The sequence below is a fragment of the Tenrec ecaudatus genome, chromosome 4 (assembly GCF_050624435.1).
Source record: "Tenrec ecaudatus isolate mTenEca1 chromosome 4, mTenEca1.hap1, whole genome shotgun sequence".
Lineage (NCBI taxonomy): Eukaryota > Metazoa > Chordata > Mammalia > Afrosoricida > Tenrecidae > Tenrec > Tenrec ecaudatus.
Window position 1 is genome coordinate 156,348,563 of NC_134533.1, and position 21,283 is coordinate 156,369,845.

A 21,283-nucleotide genomic window follows, 5' to 3' on the forward strand; every position below is an offset into this window, starting at 1 on the left:
GTGAAAAACTGAACTCTCTGCCTTCGAGGTGATTTGGACTCTTATCTGCCCTATAAAGCAGTGTTACTCAAAATAGATGCTCCCGCCTCCTGGGGAGTGCTGGAACGGTCTAGAGGGACTTCAGATCTGTACACTTTTTCTAGGATTGTGGGCGGTAATACAACAGTTTCTATTTGCCAGTAGGGTGTGAACGTATTTTTCTTTCTTTCTTTCTGAGAAAAGGGTAGTAGGCGGAATAGTTTGGCCAATGTTATATAGTTTCCAAGATTGTAAATCTTTACAAATGCAGATAGCTTCATCTTTTCCTCACTGAATAGCTGGTGGGTTTGGACTGTTTACCTTACAGCTGGCAGCCCAATGCTTATCATTACAGTGCCAACTGACCCTGTCCTTCTCCACAGGAATGTGTAATGTTAGTTGAGCACAGCGACTTCAAAGAACAATTATAGGTGGAGCTTGCATAGTATGCCTTTTCCTCTCTAGGCAAAGCATGGAGCAGCTCTCTCAGTTAGTGCACCCAGTGGCATCACCTCAGAATGTTCTCTCTGATCACAGTTAATTTTTCATAAATGCAGTTTCACTCGAACCTCGTTTTTTTGTGATGACTGATTTAAGAGAACAGCGTGTAGCTGTGAAATTTGTTTTCTGCTCAGGAAAAATGTCACAGAAACTGTTGTGATGTGGAACACAGCTTACAAGGACAGTGCTATGGGAAAGACTGAAGTGTATGATTGGTTTTCTTATTTCAAAAAGGTGAAATGTCAATTGATGACAAACCTCGTTCTGGACGTTCGTCAACTTCTTGACTGGACGAAAATGTTGACAAAATGTGTGCACTTGTGCTTAAAGACTGATGAGGAACCATTGAAGAGATGGGGAAGTTATCTGGACTTCCTTGTAGCTTGGTTCAGTGAATTTTAATGGAGATTTGGGAGTGAGAAGGGGTCACTGAAATTTGTGCCTGAGGTTCTGACTGACCATCAGAAAGCATTAACTGCTCAGAAACAACCCACACTTCTTCCCAAGGTCACTACTGGTGACAAGACAGAGTGCTATTTTTATGACCTTGAAAGCAAATATCAATCAAGCCAGTGGAAGATGCCATCATCACCTCGTTCATAAAAGCACATCAGGTGAAGTCAGAGATCAAGAGGATGCTCATTTGTTTTTTTTTGTTTTTAAGCCAGCAGTTTTTAATAAAAAGTCTGACATTTATAAACAAAAGAGGGCCATCATAATGTTGATGAACTCATCTGGGAAGGCATGATGTATACATATATAAAATGTCCACAGATAGGTTTACAATGATAGGTTAAAAAGAATGAGAACTTTACAAAGCCAGTCTAGACTGGTTCTGTTTCATCCACCTGTCTCTGTCCATTGTGTTGATAACTCCAGGAGTCCTGAGAGACACTGAGTCATTAAATGTCCCGTTTATACTGGCCTGTTTCTGAGCTTGCAGCTGCTGATGAAAATGTTGTAAAGCTGAGGGGGTGGGGGGCAGGGAGGGAGGGAAAAATGAGGACCTGATGCCAGGGGCTTAAATTGAGAGCAAATGTTCTGAGAATGATGAGGGCAATGAATGTACAAATGTGCTTTACACAATTGAGGTATATATGGATTGTGATCCGAGTTGTATGAGCCCCTAATAAAACAATTAAAAATTTAAAAAACTTTTTAAAGAGGGCGATAAGGATTATTAAAATTCTAAACCACAATTGTCCATTTAAAAATGTGATAAAGCCTCTCCACCTTAGTTTTGATGCTTCTTGATTAATTCACTCTGGTTGAAAACAGGCAGATCTTCCACTTCAATCTCATCAGCCATTTTCATCACCTTTCTAAAAGGTTTTTGTTGTAACCGAAGCCCAAGAAAAGGTGGTTAGCCCAAACCTTGGAGAGGGACACAAGCTGGTCCAGGTAGGTGGATTGCAGTAGTTGGGCAGGTGGCACAAGATGAACTCCATTCGGACCTTCCATTGTTTCTCGCTCTCTGAGTAGGAGTGGAACTGCTCCTAGAAGTCGGTCACCTGATGCTCCCAGACACCAGTTCCTCCACCGCTGTGGCTGCCTCACCACCCACCAGGCATCCACCGCTGCTGAGGCTGTTCACACAGCCATCTCCATACGCCAGTTTTTGTCCCACAAACCTGACTTACCTGATCTCACTCGGTGTGACTTTATTTTGTTTCCATGTATGAAGAGGGACATGACAGGACAGCAATTTGATGGCAGAAGAGGTGAAATAAAAAAAGGAGGGAGTTTGAAAAATGTTTCCAAGCTTGGAATTGCATTTTTGACAAATGTATTAAGTGCAATGGAGAGTACTTGGAAGGTGATTAGGTTGTTTTGTTTTAAAAAAATAGCCTTGGGGGAAAATATTCAGGTATTTTTTGGGTACCCCTCATATATTCCATTATATGCTAAATACATTGGGGACGCTAGTTACATTAGGGAAATCTAGTGGCAAGTACATATCTCTGTTGGTTAGCTGTCTTTGAATTGACTGCCCACTAAGACACCACGTTTGCTACAGAATGATATGCTTCCTGGGCTTGTGCTGTCTTCTGGGTCATTTGTGGATCGTTACGGTTTCATTGACTGTGTTTCAGAAGTAGATCTTGAAGCGTTCCTTCCTAGTTTGTCTTAGTCTGGAAGCCACCCATGACATCTTCTCAGCATTACAGCAGCCTGCAAATCTCTGCTGACATCCATGAAGGTTCCAATATCTTGCCAATACTTGTTATTAAAAAAAATTGTTTTAAGTAATAGCTATTTTAGTGGGGCTACATGTCATTATGGTTTGATTTGCATTTTCCTAATGACTAATGATGTTGGGCATCTTAATGTGCTTACTGGCCATTTGCCATTTGTTTATCTGTTTTGGAGAAATATCTAAAGTCCTTTGCCCATTTTTGAATTGTCATTTTTGTTGTCGAGTTCATTGTATACTCTATATTAAACTTTTAACAAACATGTAATTTCCTTTTTATGGGTTTTCTTTTCACTTTCTTGGTATGATGGTTAATTTAATTTGTTGTCTTGGCTAGACTATGATAACCAGCTGTGTGGTCAAATATTAGTCAAGACATTTATGAAACAATGTGATTAAATCAATTGGCCATGAGTAAAACATTATATGAGTGGACTTTATTCAATCAGCAAAGGACCTTAGAGCAAAAGGGAAATTTCCATAGAGTGTATTCTGCCAGGAATCCCTTCTCTCTTCCCACTTGAGCAGCTGCTTAAAACAAATCTCTCGTGTGGATAGATACCCCTAAAATTTCAAGATAGCGAATATTCTTATTTTTTGGATAATTTTCCTTTCTCTGTTGTGATGGAATTTCTCTCACTAGTTCTGTTTCTCTAGAGAACACGGAAACACATTGTTTTCTAGTTTTGCAAATCTCTAATGTCTGGTTTCATAAAAGACAACTGGGTTCTCATCTGCATCTGTATTCAGTCTACTGCAATGGGTGTATTTGTTTGAAGTTTATGAAAAAAAATATGGTATCATACAAATATATTAGAAAAAGTAGAATTTTCATAGCCTTTTCAGATTAAAACTATATATATATTTTGATACCACACTATGTTAGCCTGGGTTGATAAAAAATCCATAGAAACAAATCCAGAGACACTTGTGTGTGTAAGAGAGAGCTTTATATCAAAGAGTAATTGAATATCAAGAAACCATCCCAGCCCAGTCCAATCCCAGTCCATTAATCTGATATTAGCCCCTAAGTTGGATACTAGTCCATAAATCTCTCTTCAGACTTATGCAGCACCTGCAGTGATGCAAAAGGCATGAAAGCCACAGGCCAGTAGCTGCAAATTCTTGAGGTTCCAGTGACTGCAGAAGCATCTCCAGGGCTCTCTCAGGGCTCCGCGTGCTTCTATGTGGCTTGTCAACAGGAAGGTGAAGTAGAGAGAGTGTGGCCTGCCTCCAGCTAACTCTTAAAAAGGTTGTTTGCAGTGTGCTATTTGAAAGCCTGTCGATTGTTTTTTGAGTTATTTTCAAGGCGCGTGGCCTAGCTTTCATACACCTGGGGCTGTGGTCCCATTTTGGTGGAGAGGGCATTATCGGCTAATACACAGGCATGGCATGAGAATGTGTTCTGATCTTAGTAGAGAGTGGAATAAGACCACATTCTCTAGTGGTTATCTTTTCCTATTACTTACAATGATGTGAGGAATTATATGCTACAGCTTCAAGGAGAGAGAAAACTTTCTAGAATCTAGAGTGACCTAGGAACAAGCCTGGCTGATTAAGATTAGTAGGAGGCCAATGCCGACTGGAAACATCTTGCCAGAGACTCCAGGTCATCTGCGCATAAATAAAATACAGTTCAGGAGTGGAGAAGAGATTAGTACATTTGAGTGAAATGTTATTGCACCATGTACCCCCCACCAAATGACCATTCCCTGCATGGGTCTGATAAGAAGGTGGGGGGTGACAGTGATAGGATTCACCTGTGAGTCATTGTGAACAGGCTTCTCTGCAAGGCCATCCAGAGCTCACACTGGGAAGACAGGTTGGGGGTGCATCTTTTGGTCCCAACATCTGGTTTATCTCTGCCTGATGTTCAGATTGAACTGCACCACCACCACATGAGACATTTCCTCAATCTTTCATGAGTTCTCTGGGACACTAGTGATTTGTAGAATCCCTAGACTTCAGGAAATATACTTAAGAGTAGTGGGAAAAGATGGATTGATGATCAACTTGCAGGAGATTAGCTTTTGGAACTTTTAAAATCTCCAACTTCTTGGGCTTGGTTTGCTATTAATTGTTTAACAGATTAGTAACATCTTTTCACACACTGTTACATAATTTATTGATCTGTCTTGCACTCTGCATGTATGTTTTCTAATGCAAGTTTTTGTGATATTGTATATTAGCCAATTGGAAAATATTGAAGCTATTCATGTCTTCTAAATGTTGATATCCTTTATTTTATAATATCAAAGACTCATATGTTAATATCACTATTGATTTTATTAGAGAAGTCTTTAAATCTTGGTAATCTGTCATGGTAGACAGAAGTTATCCAAAACTCTAATTTTTGTTGGGAAGCTGTATTTTTATCATTGACACCAAAGCTGTCAGCTTTCAAAAAAAAAAAAAAAAGCTGTCAGCTTCCTTTAAAAAGAATGCATTCATTTTGAGTAAATATCTGGCAAATACTGAAGTCTGAATAATCATAGTTGGTCAGTTCTTTGAAGTATAAATAGTGCCCCATGATGATAGCAGCAAGTTCAGCCCACAATTCAACTGCAGAAATGTTTTTTTCTTAAGATAACCATCTTTCCCCATTATGCAGGGACATTATTTTTTGAAAAATTTGTCTTCCTCTTTTCTCTGTTGCCTTTTTGTGGAATGCATACTCCTTAGTGTCGAGTCTCTTAGATGGATCCTCGCTTTTCTCCTATTTTTCTTCTTTGTCTACTCTCTTTGAATGGTGTTTTTATCTTCTAAAACTCTTGTACTTAATTGATTTAATTTAAGTGATAGTTTGTTTAAAATTTAAGTTCTCTCTCCTGTTCTTTACATGTTGCTCACGTTCTTGCTTCCTGTGTGGTCTTCTCATAGGCGTTTCTCAGGATATTACTGTGATTTTTGTTTTTCCCTTAAAGTTTTCTGCCGCATGTTCCAAATGGATGCTGAGTTGCTCGTTCTGTTTGCTTGATTTGTGAGGCTTGTTTTGTGATTTGTTTGCTTGATTTATGGTGAAGATTTTCATCACATGTAAGGTTATTTGTTGCGTATTCATTCACAGGCTTACAGAAACTATTTAAGAGATGGGCTTATCAATTGGTGGGCTTCCTTAGAGCGTGACTGGGTGAAGACCTCGCTTTTTTCATTGGCACACATGTGAATATTAGATATCTTATCTAATTCTTCAGGTTCCTTCATAAGCACCCAGTTCATAGACTTTCTCTGAATCCTTTTAACCTTTTGTTTGGTTTCTTTTTGTTCTTTTTTTCTCTGAATTCCCGAACCTGGTGTTTCATCAGTTTACTGATAGACCTCCTCTTCTGCTCCAGGGAGTAAGGGAAGGGGGCCAAATATTCTGTCTTGTTCAGTTTTCAACCAGTGGTGTTATGCCTTACTGGGCCTGTTAGGATGTCTGGTGTTTCCAATTCCTGGTCCTTCCTGATTTTTCGTCTGTGAATTGGCTTTCTTCAATGCTGGGCAGTTGCTTGATATTCAGCATTGCTAGTTCTGAATCCTCCACGCGGTTTTCATTTGCTAAAGATTTGTTGACATATCTTGTCTACTGTTCCTGTTGTTTTCTAGTCCCTTTCTCCTTGTGTCTTTACGTACTTCTTTATTCCTTTACTTTCATTTTAGTATATTTTAAAAACCAGGTAATAACAAAGTAATAAAAACTTAATTTTTTGTGAATAAGGAAAATTCCTTTCATGTGTGTAAATATTACAATAGAAGAAAAGAAATCAAGAAGCAAGAAAACTTAGATTAATCCATAATTGTGTACATATTTAAAAATGAATCTATGGGGGGGTTTTTCAAAAAGTTTGTGGGAAAATTTCATTATTTTTCAATTAGACTTTTCCAAAAACTTTTTGTATCTTTCTTTTGCATGTGTATATACATGTGTATACTATATATACCCATGTGTTTAATTAAATATATACATTATGCACACAAGTACATTGTACATGGTACACATTATACATACATATATAATTTCAAAATCAGAGTATTTTAAAGCTGCAAAGGATCATGGTGGTCTTTTCTAATTGGTACAATTTTAAGAAACTGACTTAGATCCCTTTGTGATTTACTGAAAGTTTCAAAAGTAAATTTTCTAAATGTTTTGTAAGCTGTCTTTGTTAAACATATGAATATCTTAGCAGTCCAGAACTACATTTAAAATCTTTCGTTCTATTTAAGTTAACCCTATAAGGCCTGCATTTTTAATTTCAGGAACATTTTTTGGTTTTTATTCTTTACTTTCATAGTTATCAATATATATTAATATATATTTAATTAAATGTTATGAAAAGTCACGCTCGGCATTGTAGAGTTAAATAGCTTAAAATTAAAGAAAAAATTTATTGTGGTTTTGGTGAGAATTTCCAGAGCAGATTAGCATCCTAGTTAACAATTTATTCACATTTTGTGTCATGCCATGAATTGTCATCCTTCAATGTCATAGCACTCTAACCACTTTCTCCCTGGCCTCCCTGGTTTCCATTCATCCAGCTTTCTCGTCACTTCCTGCCTCTGAGTTTTGTTTGGGGGCATTTGCTGGCCCCTTGGTCTCATATGGTTTCTTAGATTAAAGCTTTGAAGTGCTCACAGTAATTTTTAGCACTGGAATTAGGAAGAAGTTGGCTCACATTATGATTTTGAAAGCAAATCAGTCATCTAACGTATTAATGTGTTTATAATCACTATCAGTTGACACAGATTGTAATGTGACTCCATTGGGTTTTGAGGCTGTACAGCTTTAATATAGCAGAGAGCCGCATCTTTCTCCTCAAGGAGTGGCTGTTGGGTTTGAAACACCCATGTTGTGGTAATCGTCTAACACCTTCCTACCAGGGCTACCTGGCAGTGTTGCAAGAACTCCGTATTTTTTTTAAAGGATCTCGTGGTGAAGTTTGGTTTCTCCATGGGAGAAAGATGAGATTTCCTGCTTCTGTAAAGATTTATAGCAGTATTTCCAAAGTGGGTGATGCTGCAGGTGTAGTGAATTATTTAATGTAGGTCTTTAACCAACGTCTCCAACTGCCACCAAATGATCTTTCTCTGCATGATATGGTCTAAAAAACCCAGATTTTTTTCCCCCAAAGCTATGTATTAATATTAAAAAAACCAAAACAACCTTATCACGTTGAAAGTGCTCTCCATCACACTTAATATGTTTATCAAATCTGTGATTCCATTCTTGGAAACATCCCCCCCACCCCCAATTTCACAAGCAATGATAGTGCATTATTTCAATGTGTACTTTGAAATTTAGAATTTTCAGCTAGAATTCTAAGATGCTAAAATATCTTCGGGAATATTAAAATGAAAGAATAAGTAGTTGATCCCTAATGTGTACAATTAATGAAAAATAAATTTAACAGAGAAGAACACTAATGAATTAACTGTCGTTAGGATTGACATTTGCGGTGTGTGTAGTATAGATATGCCATGATCTTTACTTTTGAAGATTTACTGTATTTTAGATGAAAATTTATATAGCAAATTAGGTTTCAATTATTAATCCACACAAAAATTAACATTGGCTCAATTTTTGCATTGTGTCCCCACCCTCTTCATCTACTACCTGAATTACTCTTTTCCATTTGTCTGGTTTCCATTTCCTTCCCTGTCTTGTCCTTGGTTTGTGGCAAATGTTACTGCAACAATGTTACCATGTTACCGCAGCAGTGTTACTGCAGTGTTAATGCAACAATGTTACCGGAAATGTATGGCAACAATCCTGTGTTAATTGTTCCAAGAGTACAGTCTTCCAGAGTGTTGTTTACTTTGTAGACCAGACTATTAGTTGGCCAAAAGATGACTTCACTTTTTAGTAGGTCATCTTAGGACAATAGTTTTGGTGGTCCTTCAGTCACAGCAGTCTTTTTTGTTAGACTTGAATTTTGTTCTACATATTTTAGCCATTCTAACCAGGGCCCTCTATTGTGGTACTGGTCAGAATGGTTGGTAGTAGCTGGCACCATCTGGTCCCTCTGGTCTCAGGTTAGAGGAGACTGTGGTTCATGTGGGGCATAATTCTTTGGACTCATTGCTTTCTTGAGTCTTTAGTTTTCTCATTCTTCTTTGCTCCAGGCAGGGAGAAATCAGTAGTTTCTTCTAAATGGCCAATCACAATCCTTTAAGACCCTATATTCTGTTCACCAGACTGGGATATATATATACACATATACATATATATACATACATATACATACACATATATATACACATATATATACATATATATATACAGAACATTATTGTTATGAATTGTGCTTTGCCAGTTGACCGAGATCTCCTCTAAAACATGCTAGTAAGTCCAGAAATTTAATCCCAATGTCTAAGTAGTTTCCATAACTGTGCCACCATATATTCTAGTGTATGTATACATGTAGTACTTGACAAATATGTATGTAAAGTACTCACAGCCATACCGTTCTAAGTACTGAAGTATACTACCCCATGACCTACCTCACCTATTTTCAACTGAAACCACTCCCAGTTGCCATCAAGTTGATTCTGATTCATAGCAACTCTCCCTAGGGTTTCTGAGGCTATGACTCTTAGCTTAACAGGAGCAGATGAGCTTGAATCACCGTCCTTGCCATTAGTAGTCCACATTTTCCCGACAGTGCCTCCAGAGCACCTCTCTCACCCAGTTAGCATATATATTTACATTTGTAGGTACGGTACTCATAAATTGATTGTTGTTACTGTTGTTGTAGGATTTTATATGTTAATAGCATTTACTTTAAGTTGCCTTTCTTCTTTACTGCCTTTCTTTGTCTTCCTTTGCCTGGTCACATTGTGTTTCATTCCCTCATGTTGTGTGTCGACTTTTTCTTCACCAAAATTAACACCCTGTGCTGCCTCGTTAGCAATTCTGCTCCCTTGCTTTCCTAAAGATGGGTTTTTTGAGAGAAATTTGAAAAAATTGGGATACATTTATATTGTTCAGAAATTCTAGGTACAGTTCATTGATATCATTAAAGGCTATATTAGAGCTATTCTCATGTCCTATCAAGAAGCTGGGCACATTTAAAATTTTACTTAAAAATTTTTTTTTTAAACTCCACCTTATTAAATGTCTCCATTGTGCTATTATGCTACAAACAAATTTCTTTGAATTTCAGCTTATAGAAATGGGACGCCGGTCATCAGATACTGAAGAAGAAAGCAGAAGTAAGAGAAAAAAGAAGCACCGTAGACGATCATCTTCAAGTAGTTCTTCAGACAGTAGAACATATAGCCGAAAGAAAGGTGGGAGGAAATCAAGGTCAAAGTCAAGATCTTGGTCCAGAGATCTTCAGTTTCGTTCACATTCTTATGACAGAAGGTGATTTTAAATAACTTTTAAATTTATTCATAGGGTAGACCTGGTAGCATAGTGGGTTACATGTTGGGATGCTATCCACAAGGTCAGCAGTTCTAAACCACTAGCTGTTATGTCGGAGAAAGTGAGGATTTCTATTCCCATAAAGAGCTAGTCTTAGAAACCCAAGGGCAGTCCAGCTTTATTCTACAGGTTCTCTGTGAGGCAGAATCAACTCTATGGCAGTGAGTTTGTTTCTTTGGTTAGAATTCATATGTATATTTACTTTTAGGTTTGTTGGAAAGACATTTATGAAACACTTGTTTTCAAAGCCAGTTATGTATTCACAAGAGTTAGGTCCCCAAACCGGGTTTTCACCCAGCCGAGCTTGGTGTTGTAGTGTTTAAGCTCTTAGTGGCTAACCTACAGATCAGTAGTTTGAACCTACCCAGTAGTTCTTAGGAGAGAAAACCTGACAATTTACTTCTGTAAGAGCTACAACCTACAGAATCCTGTGGGGACTGTTCTACTCTGTTACTTTGGGTCATGAATGAATTGAAATCAACTGTGGAACTCAACAACCACAGCCCTGGGCGCTTACTGGCTTTTATTTTTTTCAGTCATGTGGATATAGACTGATTTAGTTCTCATACTGTAATATTTGATAAAGTTAGTACTATAGATGAGTTGAAATCCATAATGCCTTGATTAACAGTGTATCCATTGCTAAATTGTGAATCAGTCATCTGAATATTCAAGAAAATTAATTTATTTCTATTTACTTCAAGGCAGGAGAACTCACCTTCTCTACAGAGTAAAAATGAGATGATTCTTTCAAAATCTAGAAGATTTCTCTGCAATGTCCATAATAAAAACAATTTAAAGCAATGCCATTATATATTATTTCAGACGCAGACATCGATCAAGCAGTAGCTCATCTTATGGCTCAAGAAGAAAACGAAGTCGAAGTCGATCAAGGGGTCGAGGGAAATCCTACAGAGTTCAGAGGTCTAGGTCAAAAAGCAGAACAAGAAGGTATGCTATATCAGATATTTGTGACTATAACAACCTATCCTGAAGTCTAGTGGCTGAAAGCAATAATAATTTGTTTTTCGTGGTGTTGCAGTTTTGACACTGTTCACTTAGCAGTTCTGCTCCTCTCACCAGAGCTACTCATTGCTGACACCTTCACTGGAACTGGATGATCCAGTGTGCCCTCAATCATCTGTCTGGCCTTTGGCGGATGGTGCTGGCACTGTTCTTCCGTACGTGGTTTCTCATCTGCCAGTAGGCTCGGCTGGGTTTTTTTCACATAATAGTGGAATTATTTCACTAGGGTGGAAGCAGAAGTTAATTTTATGTAATGGGCATTGTATTTAAGTAAATTTAAAAAAATTTTAAATACTTTTATTGGGGGGCTCTTACATCTCTTTTCACCATCCATGCGTGCATCCAGTGTGTCAAACACATTTGCACATATGCCACCATCGTCATTTTCATGGCATTCTCTTCCCACTTGAGCCCCTGATATCAGCTCCCCATTTCTTCCCCCTTCCTCCCCCGCCCACACTCTCTCACCAGCCCTTGATGAGTTATAGATTATTATTTCCATGTCTTACATTGTCCTCCGTTGCCCTTCGCCAACTTTTCCATTTTTCGTCCACTTGGGATGGGGTTATAGATTGATCCTTGTGTTCAATTCCCCCTTTCTCCATCCACCATCCCCTAATCCTACTGGTATCTCTACTCTCATTGTTGGCCATGAGTGGTTTGTCTATCCTGGATTCCTTGTGTTGTGGCCTCTTATCTGTAGCAGTGTGCATGTTCTCTGGTCTAAGAGGTCATGATAGTGGGGTTAAGGAGGCACCAAAGAACTAGAGGAAAGTTGTATGTTTCATCGGTGCTATATTGTACCCCGACTGGCTCATCACTTCCCTGTGACCACTCTGTGAGGGAATGTCTAATTGTCTACAGATGGGCTTTGAGTCTCCACTTCATGCCCACACCCTCACCCCTATTCACCTTGGGTATGGTTTTGTTCTGGGTCTTAGATTCCTGATACATGATCCCATCGACACCTCATAATCACACAGGCTGATATGCTTCTTCCATGTGGGCTTTGTTGATTCTTACCTAGATGGCCGCTTGTTTATCTTCAAGCCTTTAAGACCCCAGATGTTGTATCTTTTGATAGCCAGGCACCATCAGCTTTCTTCACCGCATGTGCTTATACACCCATTTGTCTTCAGCGATTGGGTCAGGAAGGTGAGCGTCACAGAATGCCAGTTTACTGGAACAAAGTGTTCTTGTGTTGAGAGAGTACTTGAGATGAGGCCCAATGTCCATCTGTAACCTTAATTCTTAACATATAGATATGAGTACATGGTTCTATTTCCCTCTCATTATGTATATATTTACATATGTAAATGCCTGTATTTAGGCCTCTATAAATGTCCTTTGCCTCCTAGTTATTTCCTTTATTTCCATTACTTTCCTCTTGCCCCACCATTGTGTTCGGCCTTCATTTGGGTTTAGTAATTCCTCGTTGCTCCATTGCCCTTGATTAAGCCCCACTAGGCATCCTACGACTTTACTTCACTTGTTGTTCCCTTGTCAAAAAAAATTTTTTTAACCTTACTTTGCTATCAGTCCCTTTCAGTATGGCTTATTTAATCTTTTAAAAATAATTTGGTGTATTTGTTTATATTTCTGCACAACGTGTTGTTTCTTTCCCCTAAACATTTTTATTTTATCTTTTTCTTTCTGTACTTTATTTGAAATATTAATATATCACACTCTTTCCAAATTTCTATGTTGCTATCTGGTAGGCAACTGCCTCATTAGTTAAAAAATTTTTTAATTAGTTTTTTTTTCTTAAGAAAAATTAAGTTACATGTGTAACATAACTGGAGTCCTGTGTGGCATAGTCAAGTGATTTCAAACACTGACAGAAAAGATTGACGGCTTGAACCCACCTAGAAGTGCCTAGGAAGGTAAGTCTGGTGATTCATTTCCAAAAAGTCACCGCCTTGAAAATCCTGTGGAATAGTTCATTCTGTACACGCAGAGTTAAGTACTTTCACATTGGTTCTGATTTATAGCGACCCAGTCTACAACAGAATGAAACGTCCCGATCCTGCTCCATTCTCTCCTCTGTTTCCTAGTTTGAGGCCATTGTTGCAGCCACTACATCAGTTCATCATGTTGAGCATCATTGTCTTTTTTTCCATGGATTTTCCACCTTACGAAGCATGGTGATAGCATCTAGATATTCTTGTACTTGTTCTGTATTGACTGCTAGTGGAAACCATGTGAATTCATAGAGATATTACTATTTTTTTAATTGTTGCTTAGTTCTCTGTTGTGTAAATGTATCATAATTTCTTTACTCATTCTCCTATGTTTGGATATCTAGGATCTTCACAATACTTTTTTTAAAATCGTTTTATTAAGGGCTCATACAACTCATCACAATCCATACATATATCAATTGTGTAGAGCACATCTGTACATTCATTACCCTCATCATTCTCAAGACATTTGCTCTCCACTAAAACCTTTGGCATCAGGGCCTCATTTTTCCCCCCTCCCTCTTCCCTCCCCCCTTCTTAATGAGCCCTTGATAATTTATAAATTATTATTTTGTCATATCTTGCTCTGTCTGACGTCTCCCTTCACCCACTTTTCTGTTGTCCGTCCCCCAGGGAGGAGGTCATATGTACATCCTTTTAATCGGTTCCCTCTTTCCAACCCACTCTCCCTCTACCCTCCTAGTACTGCCACTCACACCGCTGGCCCTGAAGGTATCATCCGCCCTGGATTCCCTGTGTTTACAGTTCCTGTCTGTACCAGTGCTCATCCTCTGGTCTAGCCAGACTTGCCAAGTAGAATTTGGATCATGATAGTGGGGGCGGAGGGGAGGAAGCATTTAGGAACTAGAGGAAAGTTTTATTTTTCATCGTTGCTACATCGCTCCTTGACTGACTCATCTCCTCCCCTAGGTCTCTCTGCAAGGGGATCTCCAGTGGCCTACAAATGGGCTTTGGGTCTCCACTCTGCACTCGCCCTTCATTTACTAGGGTAAAATTTTTTTGTTCTGATGATGCCTTATACCTGATCCCTTTGACACTATATCTTTTGATAGCCGGGCACCATCAACTTTCTTCGCCACATTTGCTTATGCACCCATTTGTCCTCAGCGATTGTATCATGGAGGTGTTCACCCAATGATTTGATTTTTTTGTTCTTTGATGCCTGATAACTGATCCCTTCAGCACCTCTGATCGCACAGGCTGGTGTGTTCTTCCATGTGGGCTTTGTTGCTTCTGAGTTAGATGGCCACTTGTTTACCCTAAAGCTTTTAAGACCCCATACACTATATCTTTTGATAGCCGGTCACCATCAGCTTTATTCCCCACATTTGCTTATGCACCCACTTTGTCTTCAGCTGTTGTGTCGGGAAGGTGAGCATCATAGAATGCCAATTTAATAGAAGAAAGTATTCTTGCATTGAGGAAGTACTTGAGTGGAGGCCCAATGTCCTCCTTCTACCTTAATACTAAACCTATAAATGTAGGCATAGCTCTATTTCCCCATCTTCATATATAAATATATTTGCATATGTACATGTCTTTATCTAGACCTCCATAAATGCCCTTTGCCTCCCAGCTCTTTCCTCTATTTCCCTTGACTTGCCTCCTGTCCCACTGTCATGCTCCATCCCCACCTGGGTTTCAGCAATACCTCTTCTTTACATTACCCTTGACCATGCCCTACCAGGCCTTCCCACACCCACCTCACCACCAATTTGGATCACTTGTTGTTCCCTTGTCCCTGGGTTTGTTAACACCACACCCTTTCCCCGCACCTTCTCTTCTTTACATTACCCTTGACCATGCCCTACCAGGCCTTCCCACACCCACCTCACCACTAATTTGGATCACTTGTTGTTCCCTTGTCCCTGGGTTTGTTAACACCACTCCCTTTCCTCCAACCTTCCTCTATCCCATGTCTTCCCAGAACTGTCGGTCTTGTTGTTTTCTACTCCAGATTGTTCATCCAGCCTATCTTATTTAGACAGACCTGCGGAGATAATAACATGCACAAAAACAAGGCAGAGCAAAACCAAGCAACAATATACAACAAAACAACAACAACAAACCACTGACAATGGGCAAAACAAAACACAACAAGAAAGAAAAGCTTGTAGGTAGTTCAAGGATTGTTTGTTCTTGCTACTACTTTACAGTTAAAAATATGCCACCATGAATAATCTTGTGTCATGATATTGTTGTATTTTGAAGGTATTATATTTTGGCATGTATACTTACAAACAGGATTCATTTAGCTAACTGAAAAGCTAAATAAGTTTTAGTTTGGAGATAGAAATTGCAAAATTCCTACAAGCAATTTATGAGAATCCTGTTTTCCAATAGCCTCACCTGTCGAACACATTGTCATATATTTAAATGTTTGCCCATCTGATAGATACTAAATGGCATGACAGCTTCATTTTAATTTTCATTTCTTTTTTCCTCGGTGAGATTGAGTATTTTCACATTCTAAGGCCATGTGTGCACGTTCTTTCGCTCTTGCTCTTGGTCTGTGTCTGAATTTTCTGTTCATGCCTTTTGAGATTTAGGTCTCTTTTTCTTCATTTTTTTAGAGTTATTTGTCAGTCGCATTATCCCCTTAACTGTGATAATTATACATATTGTAAATATCTTCTCTTCAGTTTTCAGTTGCCTTTTGATGTTGCTTATAGAATTCTTCTAAAACCAAACTCACTGCCATCAAGTCACTGTTGACTCATTGAGACCCTGTCGTACAGAGTAGAGCTGCCTCTGGTTTTCGATTGTAGTTCCTCAGAGAAGAGGAAAGCCACATCTCCCTCCTGTGGAGTGGCTGGTGGTTTTCAACTGCTGACCTTGTGGGCACAAGAAGCCCAATGCACTATTGCCACCAGATCTCTGGTATTCTTGTTAAATATACATTTTCTCATGTAGAATTTTACATGTATTTGCTGGCTGCTGTGAGTCGCTGTGGAGTTGAGTACAGCTCGAGTATGCATAGTAGAAACTGCTCCATTGGAGTTTCACCACTGTCACCCTCCGAATGCCAGGCTTTACTTCCGAGGCATTGCTGGGTGGGTTTGGACTGATAACTTTTGGGTTGGTAGGCCCCACTCAATCATGCGTACCACCCAGAGATGCCTAGGGATATGCAAAATAATGTCTTATGATTGGAATTTTTTCCTTCTATTTTGTTTATTTTTTCCTTGTTATCTTAAACATATTTTAAATTTAATTTTTATTTTTGTACTTTCTCCTTTATATGTGGTTAAGTTAGCTACTGGTTGGTCGAGTTAGTTAGTTTAAGAATATTGATTTGGATTTAGCATTACATCTTCTATTTTTCTGTTATGTACTAGATCCTCTTTTTATCTTACTTTCTGCTCCGCTTTTTGTTGTTGTTTACTTCATTATTCTTCTAACATTCTGAGCTGGGAATTTGATTTATACTTAATTCTATTATAATAATAAAATTACAGAAAGCTATGAATTATCCTCTAATCACTGCTTCAGATTTACCTACATATTATTATGAAAATTCTCAAACATTTCAGAAAGAGTAATTTTATAATCACTATTGTAATACTTCCTATCCCAAAAATAATTCCATTAATGAAAATATTTAATGAAAAGATCCGTGATTCAAACTCAATCAGTGACTCTAGGATACTAGGGTCCCTATGAGTTAGAATAGACCCAAAGGTCTACAGCAGACATGATCTTTTTACAAGTAATTTAGTGGATTTATGTATTCATTTTTGTCAAGTACATATCAAGTAGTGGAACATACCTCATCATAGGGATAGATGTCTGTCTGGATCTTTGGGAGAAAGTTTGACATACTATTTTACCATATACACTTGTGTATAAGTGTATATACTTGAGTTTTTCAGCACATTTTTAGTGCAGTTTTTGTGGTAAAATTAGGTGCCTCGGCTGATACTTGGTCGGCTTATACTCGAGTATATACGGTATTTTAGCTCTTTCAAAGGAATTTTGGTGGTGTTGTGGGTTATGTGTTATGCTGCTGACCTTAAAGTTGGCGGTTCAAACTCACAGGCACTCCTCAGGAGAAAGAGAAAGCTCTCCCATCTCTGAAACCCATGGGGAAGTTCTACTCCATCCTGGAGGTGGTTATGAGTTGGAATTGGCTCAATGGCAGTGAGTTTTTAAAATCTTAGATAGTAAAACAAAATCTCAAATAATTTTTAAAACTTTTCCAATCATTTTATATTCTTGCTGGCACTTGTGAGTATCCCATTTGTTCATAAAGCCACCAACAATATTTTTAACTTTAGTCACACTGGTCGCTGTGTTATTGCATCTTATTATGATTTTAATTTTGCACTTAGAGATGCAACTCAATCATATGTGTTACACTGGTCAGATGAATTTTTATTTGTAGTAAGAGGTGTGAGCAGTGGCTCATTTGTCCTCATATGGAGGTCACACACTTTTTTTTCCATAAGAGTTTCATTTCCTTCTGAGTAGTTTTGGTGCTTCTATAAAAAACCAATTGACTGTATGAATGTCATTCTGTTCCTGGCCTGTCTATTTGGTTTTATTGATCTGTCTATTTTTACACTAGCTGCATGCCATCTTGATTACTATAGTTTTATAGTAAGTCCTAAAATCAGATATTGTTTGCATTTCCATGTAAATGGTAGGATCTCCTTGCCAATTTCTTCAAAAAGGACTCCTTGGATTTTGATGGTGAGTGCGCTCAGTCAATAGAATGGGAGGATTGCCATCATCCTAACAACAATGTGTTCTAATTCGTGAACCTGCTGGATCTCACCAGTTTGTTGGATTTCCTTTTCCCAGTGATTTGTTGTTCTTTAGTGAAGTGTTGCATGTCTTTGTTAAATTCATTTTTATATTTCTTTAATACTGTTGGCCACTGTCAACATTTCATTTTCTAATTATTTATTACTAGTATATAGAGATGATTTTATATTACATGTTTTTTATGATTAGGTGTCTTTTTATTGTTAAATTATTGAGATTTTGTAGATATTTTGTTTATTAAATTCTTACCAGCTGATGATATTCTCCCAATCCATAGCTTTTTGGTTGTTTTTTTGTTTTTTTAAACATTTTATTAGGGGCTCATACAACTCTTATCACAGTCCGTACATATACATACATTAATTGTATAAAACACATCTGTACATTCTTTGCCCTAATCATTTTCTTTTTTTTTTTCTCCTCTTTTCTTTTTTTACATTTTATTAGGGACTCATACAACTCTTACCACAATCCATACATATACATACATCAATTGTATAAGGCACATCCATACATTCCCTGCCCCAATCGTTCTCAAAGCATTTGCTCTCCACTTATGCCCTTTGCATCAGGTCCTCTTTTTTTTCCCCTCCCTCCCTGCTCCCCACTCCCTCATGTGCCCTTGGTAATTTATACATTGTTATTTTGTCATATCTTGCCCTATCTGGGGTCTCCCTTCCCCCCCTTCTCTGCCGTCCTTCTCCCAGGGAGGAGGTCACATGTGGATCCTTGTAATCAGTTCCCCCTTTCCAACCCACTCACCCTCCACTCTCCCAGCATCACCCCTCACACCCTTGGTCCTGAAGGTATCATCCACCCTGGATTCCCTGTGCCTCCAGCCCTCATATGTACCAGTGTACAACCTCTGCCCTATCCAGCCCTGCAAGGTAGAATTTGGATCATGGTAGTTGGGGGGAGGAAGCATCCAGGATCTGGGGGAAAGCTGTGTTCTTCATCGGTACTACCTCGCACCCTGACTGACCCATCTCCTCTCCTAAACCCCTCTGTGAGGGGATCTCCAGTGGCCAACACCTGGGCCTTGGGTCTCCACTCCGCACCTCCCCCTTCATTCACACACACACACACACATATACATACATATACACACATATATCTTTTTTTTTTTTTTTTTTGCATGATGCCTTATACCTGGTCCCTTTGGCACCTCGTGATCGCACTGGCTGGTGTGCTTCTTCCATGTGGGCTTTTTTGCTTCTGAGCTAGCGCTTGTTCACCTTCAAGCCTTTAAGACCCCAGACACTATCTCTTTTGATAGCCGGGCACCATCAGGTTTCTTCACCACATTTGCTTATGCACCCATTTTATATTACATGTTTTTATGGATATTTTGTCTATCACTGCTTTTATTCGTTTTAGTAGATGTCTTGAAAATATTTTAGGATTTTCTATGAAAATAATTTATTTGAATGTTGAGGCAGTTTTGCTTTTTAATTTTTGAGCTTTGTGTAAAATATTTATTTTTCTTGGCTAATTGCATTGTCTAGTTTTTCCAGCTCAATGTTGAAGAAACCATGGTGTGAGTGGGTATCAGTGTCCTTTTAAAAACTCCTCGTATAAGTCATGGTTTTGTGTTGGACTTCGAACTACAAGGTTAGCAGTTTAAAACCACCAATTGTTCTGTAGGAGAAAGACAAGGCTTTCTACTCCTGTAAAGAGTTATAGTCTTGGAAACCAACAGGGGCAGTTTTAACCTGTCCTACAGGGTCAATATGACTTGGAATTGACTCAATGGTAGTGAGTTTGTTTGTTTATCTTGTGAGGAAAAATTGAGTCAGCATTAAATATGGTATTAAGTGTATGTTTTTGTAATTGCCCCTTTCTGACTAAAGCCAAAACTTTCTATAATTTTTGTTTACTAATATTTTTAGCACCAGTTAGTATTGATTTTTTGCTTATTTATTTTCATGGTTTATTTTCTACCATGTTTTTTGTTCTTTTTTTCTTACTTATTATGTTATTTGACTTTGCTCGTGAGTTCTGAATGGCTCAGACTCCTCAATCAGGTTGATTTTCCTTTTTGTTTCCCAGGATGAAGTTACTATCTCATATTCATTGATTGCAGTTAATATTGAGGAGTTAAAGTAACAATGTGAAGTAGCCACTCCCAGGCATACATTTCTGCTGTTATTGCAGCTCTTGACTCTTTGGCATGCATTTTTAAAATCACTGCCAGGATTCCAACTCATAGCTACCCTGTAGGGCTAGAGAAGAACTCTATTGGCTACTGTAAACATTTCATTTTCTAATTATTTAATGCTAGTATAGAGCGAGTAGAAAGCCTTGTCTTTCTCCTACAGAATGTAGTGTATAATCTTGTGGGTTGAAGTCCAACATGAAACCACTGCTCTTAGGAGGTGTTTTTAAAAGGGCACTGATACCCACTCTCACCAGGGTTTCTGAGGTTGTAGTCTGTACGGGAGTAGAAAACCTCTTTCTCTCACAGAGCCGCCACTGGTGGTTTTGAGCTGCTGACTTTTCGGTTAGCAGCCTCCCCATGGGTGCACCCCTCTGCACCACCAGACTCTCCTTTTCTCCTTAGTACAGGAATATTTTGCTTTTAGTTGAAGTCAAAGACTTTTGGAGAAAGTAACATGAGGTAACCATTGATTTAGGTGATTTCTTCAAATTGGGCACTTTCTTCTGATGTATAGAAAGACAATAATTTATATTCTCAGTAGGAACTACTGGTAACATAATACTTTCACATTTTACTCATTGATGTTAAGTTCTCTTTATTATTAATTATTAACATTCTTAGGAAATCTAGTATTTAATTCCTATAATTTATCATATAGGCTGTTTTGCTATATTTTATAAACATCGAATGCAACTTGAAAGGAATAATTTCTTTGAATAGTTTTGCTTCATTGTTTTTCTCGTTTATGCAGGAAATATGTTTCATTTACATAAATACTGATAAATTCCTCTGCTTGTAGATTTGGAGATTCAGCATAAACTTCAAGGCATTAATTTTATTGTTCCAGTTCAGTAATTCATTAATTCATTTTTCTCTCAAAGCTCTTTCAGCTTCTGAGAGAATTTTGGTTTTTGCCCACAAAAAACATTTAGTCTAACTGAGGTGATAGGGAAGTGTATTGCATATATACACAAGAAAAAGCAAACAGTGAATGAGGTAGTTTAAAACTACTAATTGTGTATTACATACTTGAGTATGAAAGGTGTTTGGCAGGAACAAGTATGTAATTTTTTTTTATTATGGGCATAGTATTATAAACTGGACAAGTAACAAATACCTTAAAGAGGGACAAATAATTTCTAAAAATGCATCAATCTAAAATAGGTGAAAATTCTTTGTAAACTGTCATACAAATTTTTAAAAGTTTTGTATTTTAACTTGTTTAACCTGCT

At 38.1% G+C, this 21,283-nt stretch overlaps 1 protein-coding gene and 1 pseudogene across 1 annotated transcript in view; one reads left to right on the forward strand and one right to left on the reverse strand.

The window, feature by feature from the left end:
- The window catches only part of RSRC1 (arginine and serine rich coiled-coil 1), a 463,476-nt gene that overhangs the window by 16,634 nt on the left and 425,559 nt on the right, over nt 1–21,283 (forward strand). The window contains exons 2-3 of the mRNA XM_075547871.1: nt 9,856–10,058; nt 10,944–11,069. Of these exons, the coding sequence (XP_075403986.1) occupies nt 9,856–10,058; nt 10,944–11,069 (329 nt within the window). The remainder of the gene's footprint in view (nt 1–9,855; nt 10,059–10,943; nt 11,070–21,283) is intronic.
- On the reverse strand, nt 1,754–2,927 carry LOC142444603 (CDKN2AIP N-terminal-like protein pseudogene; annotated as a pseudogene).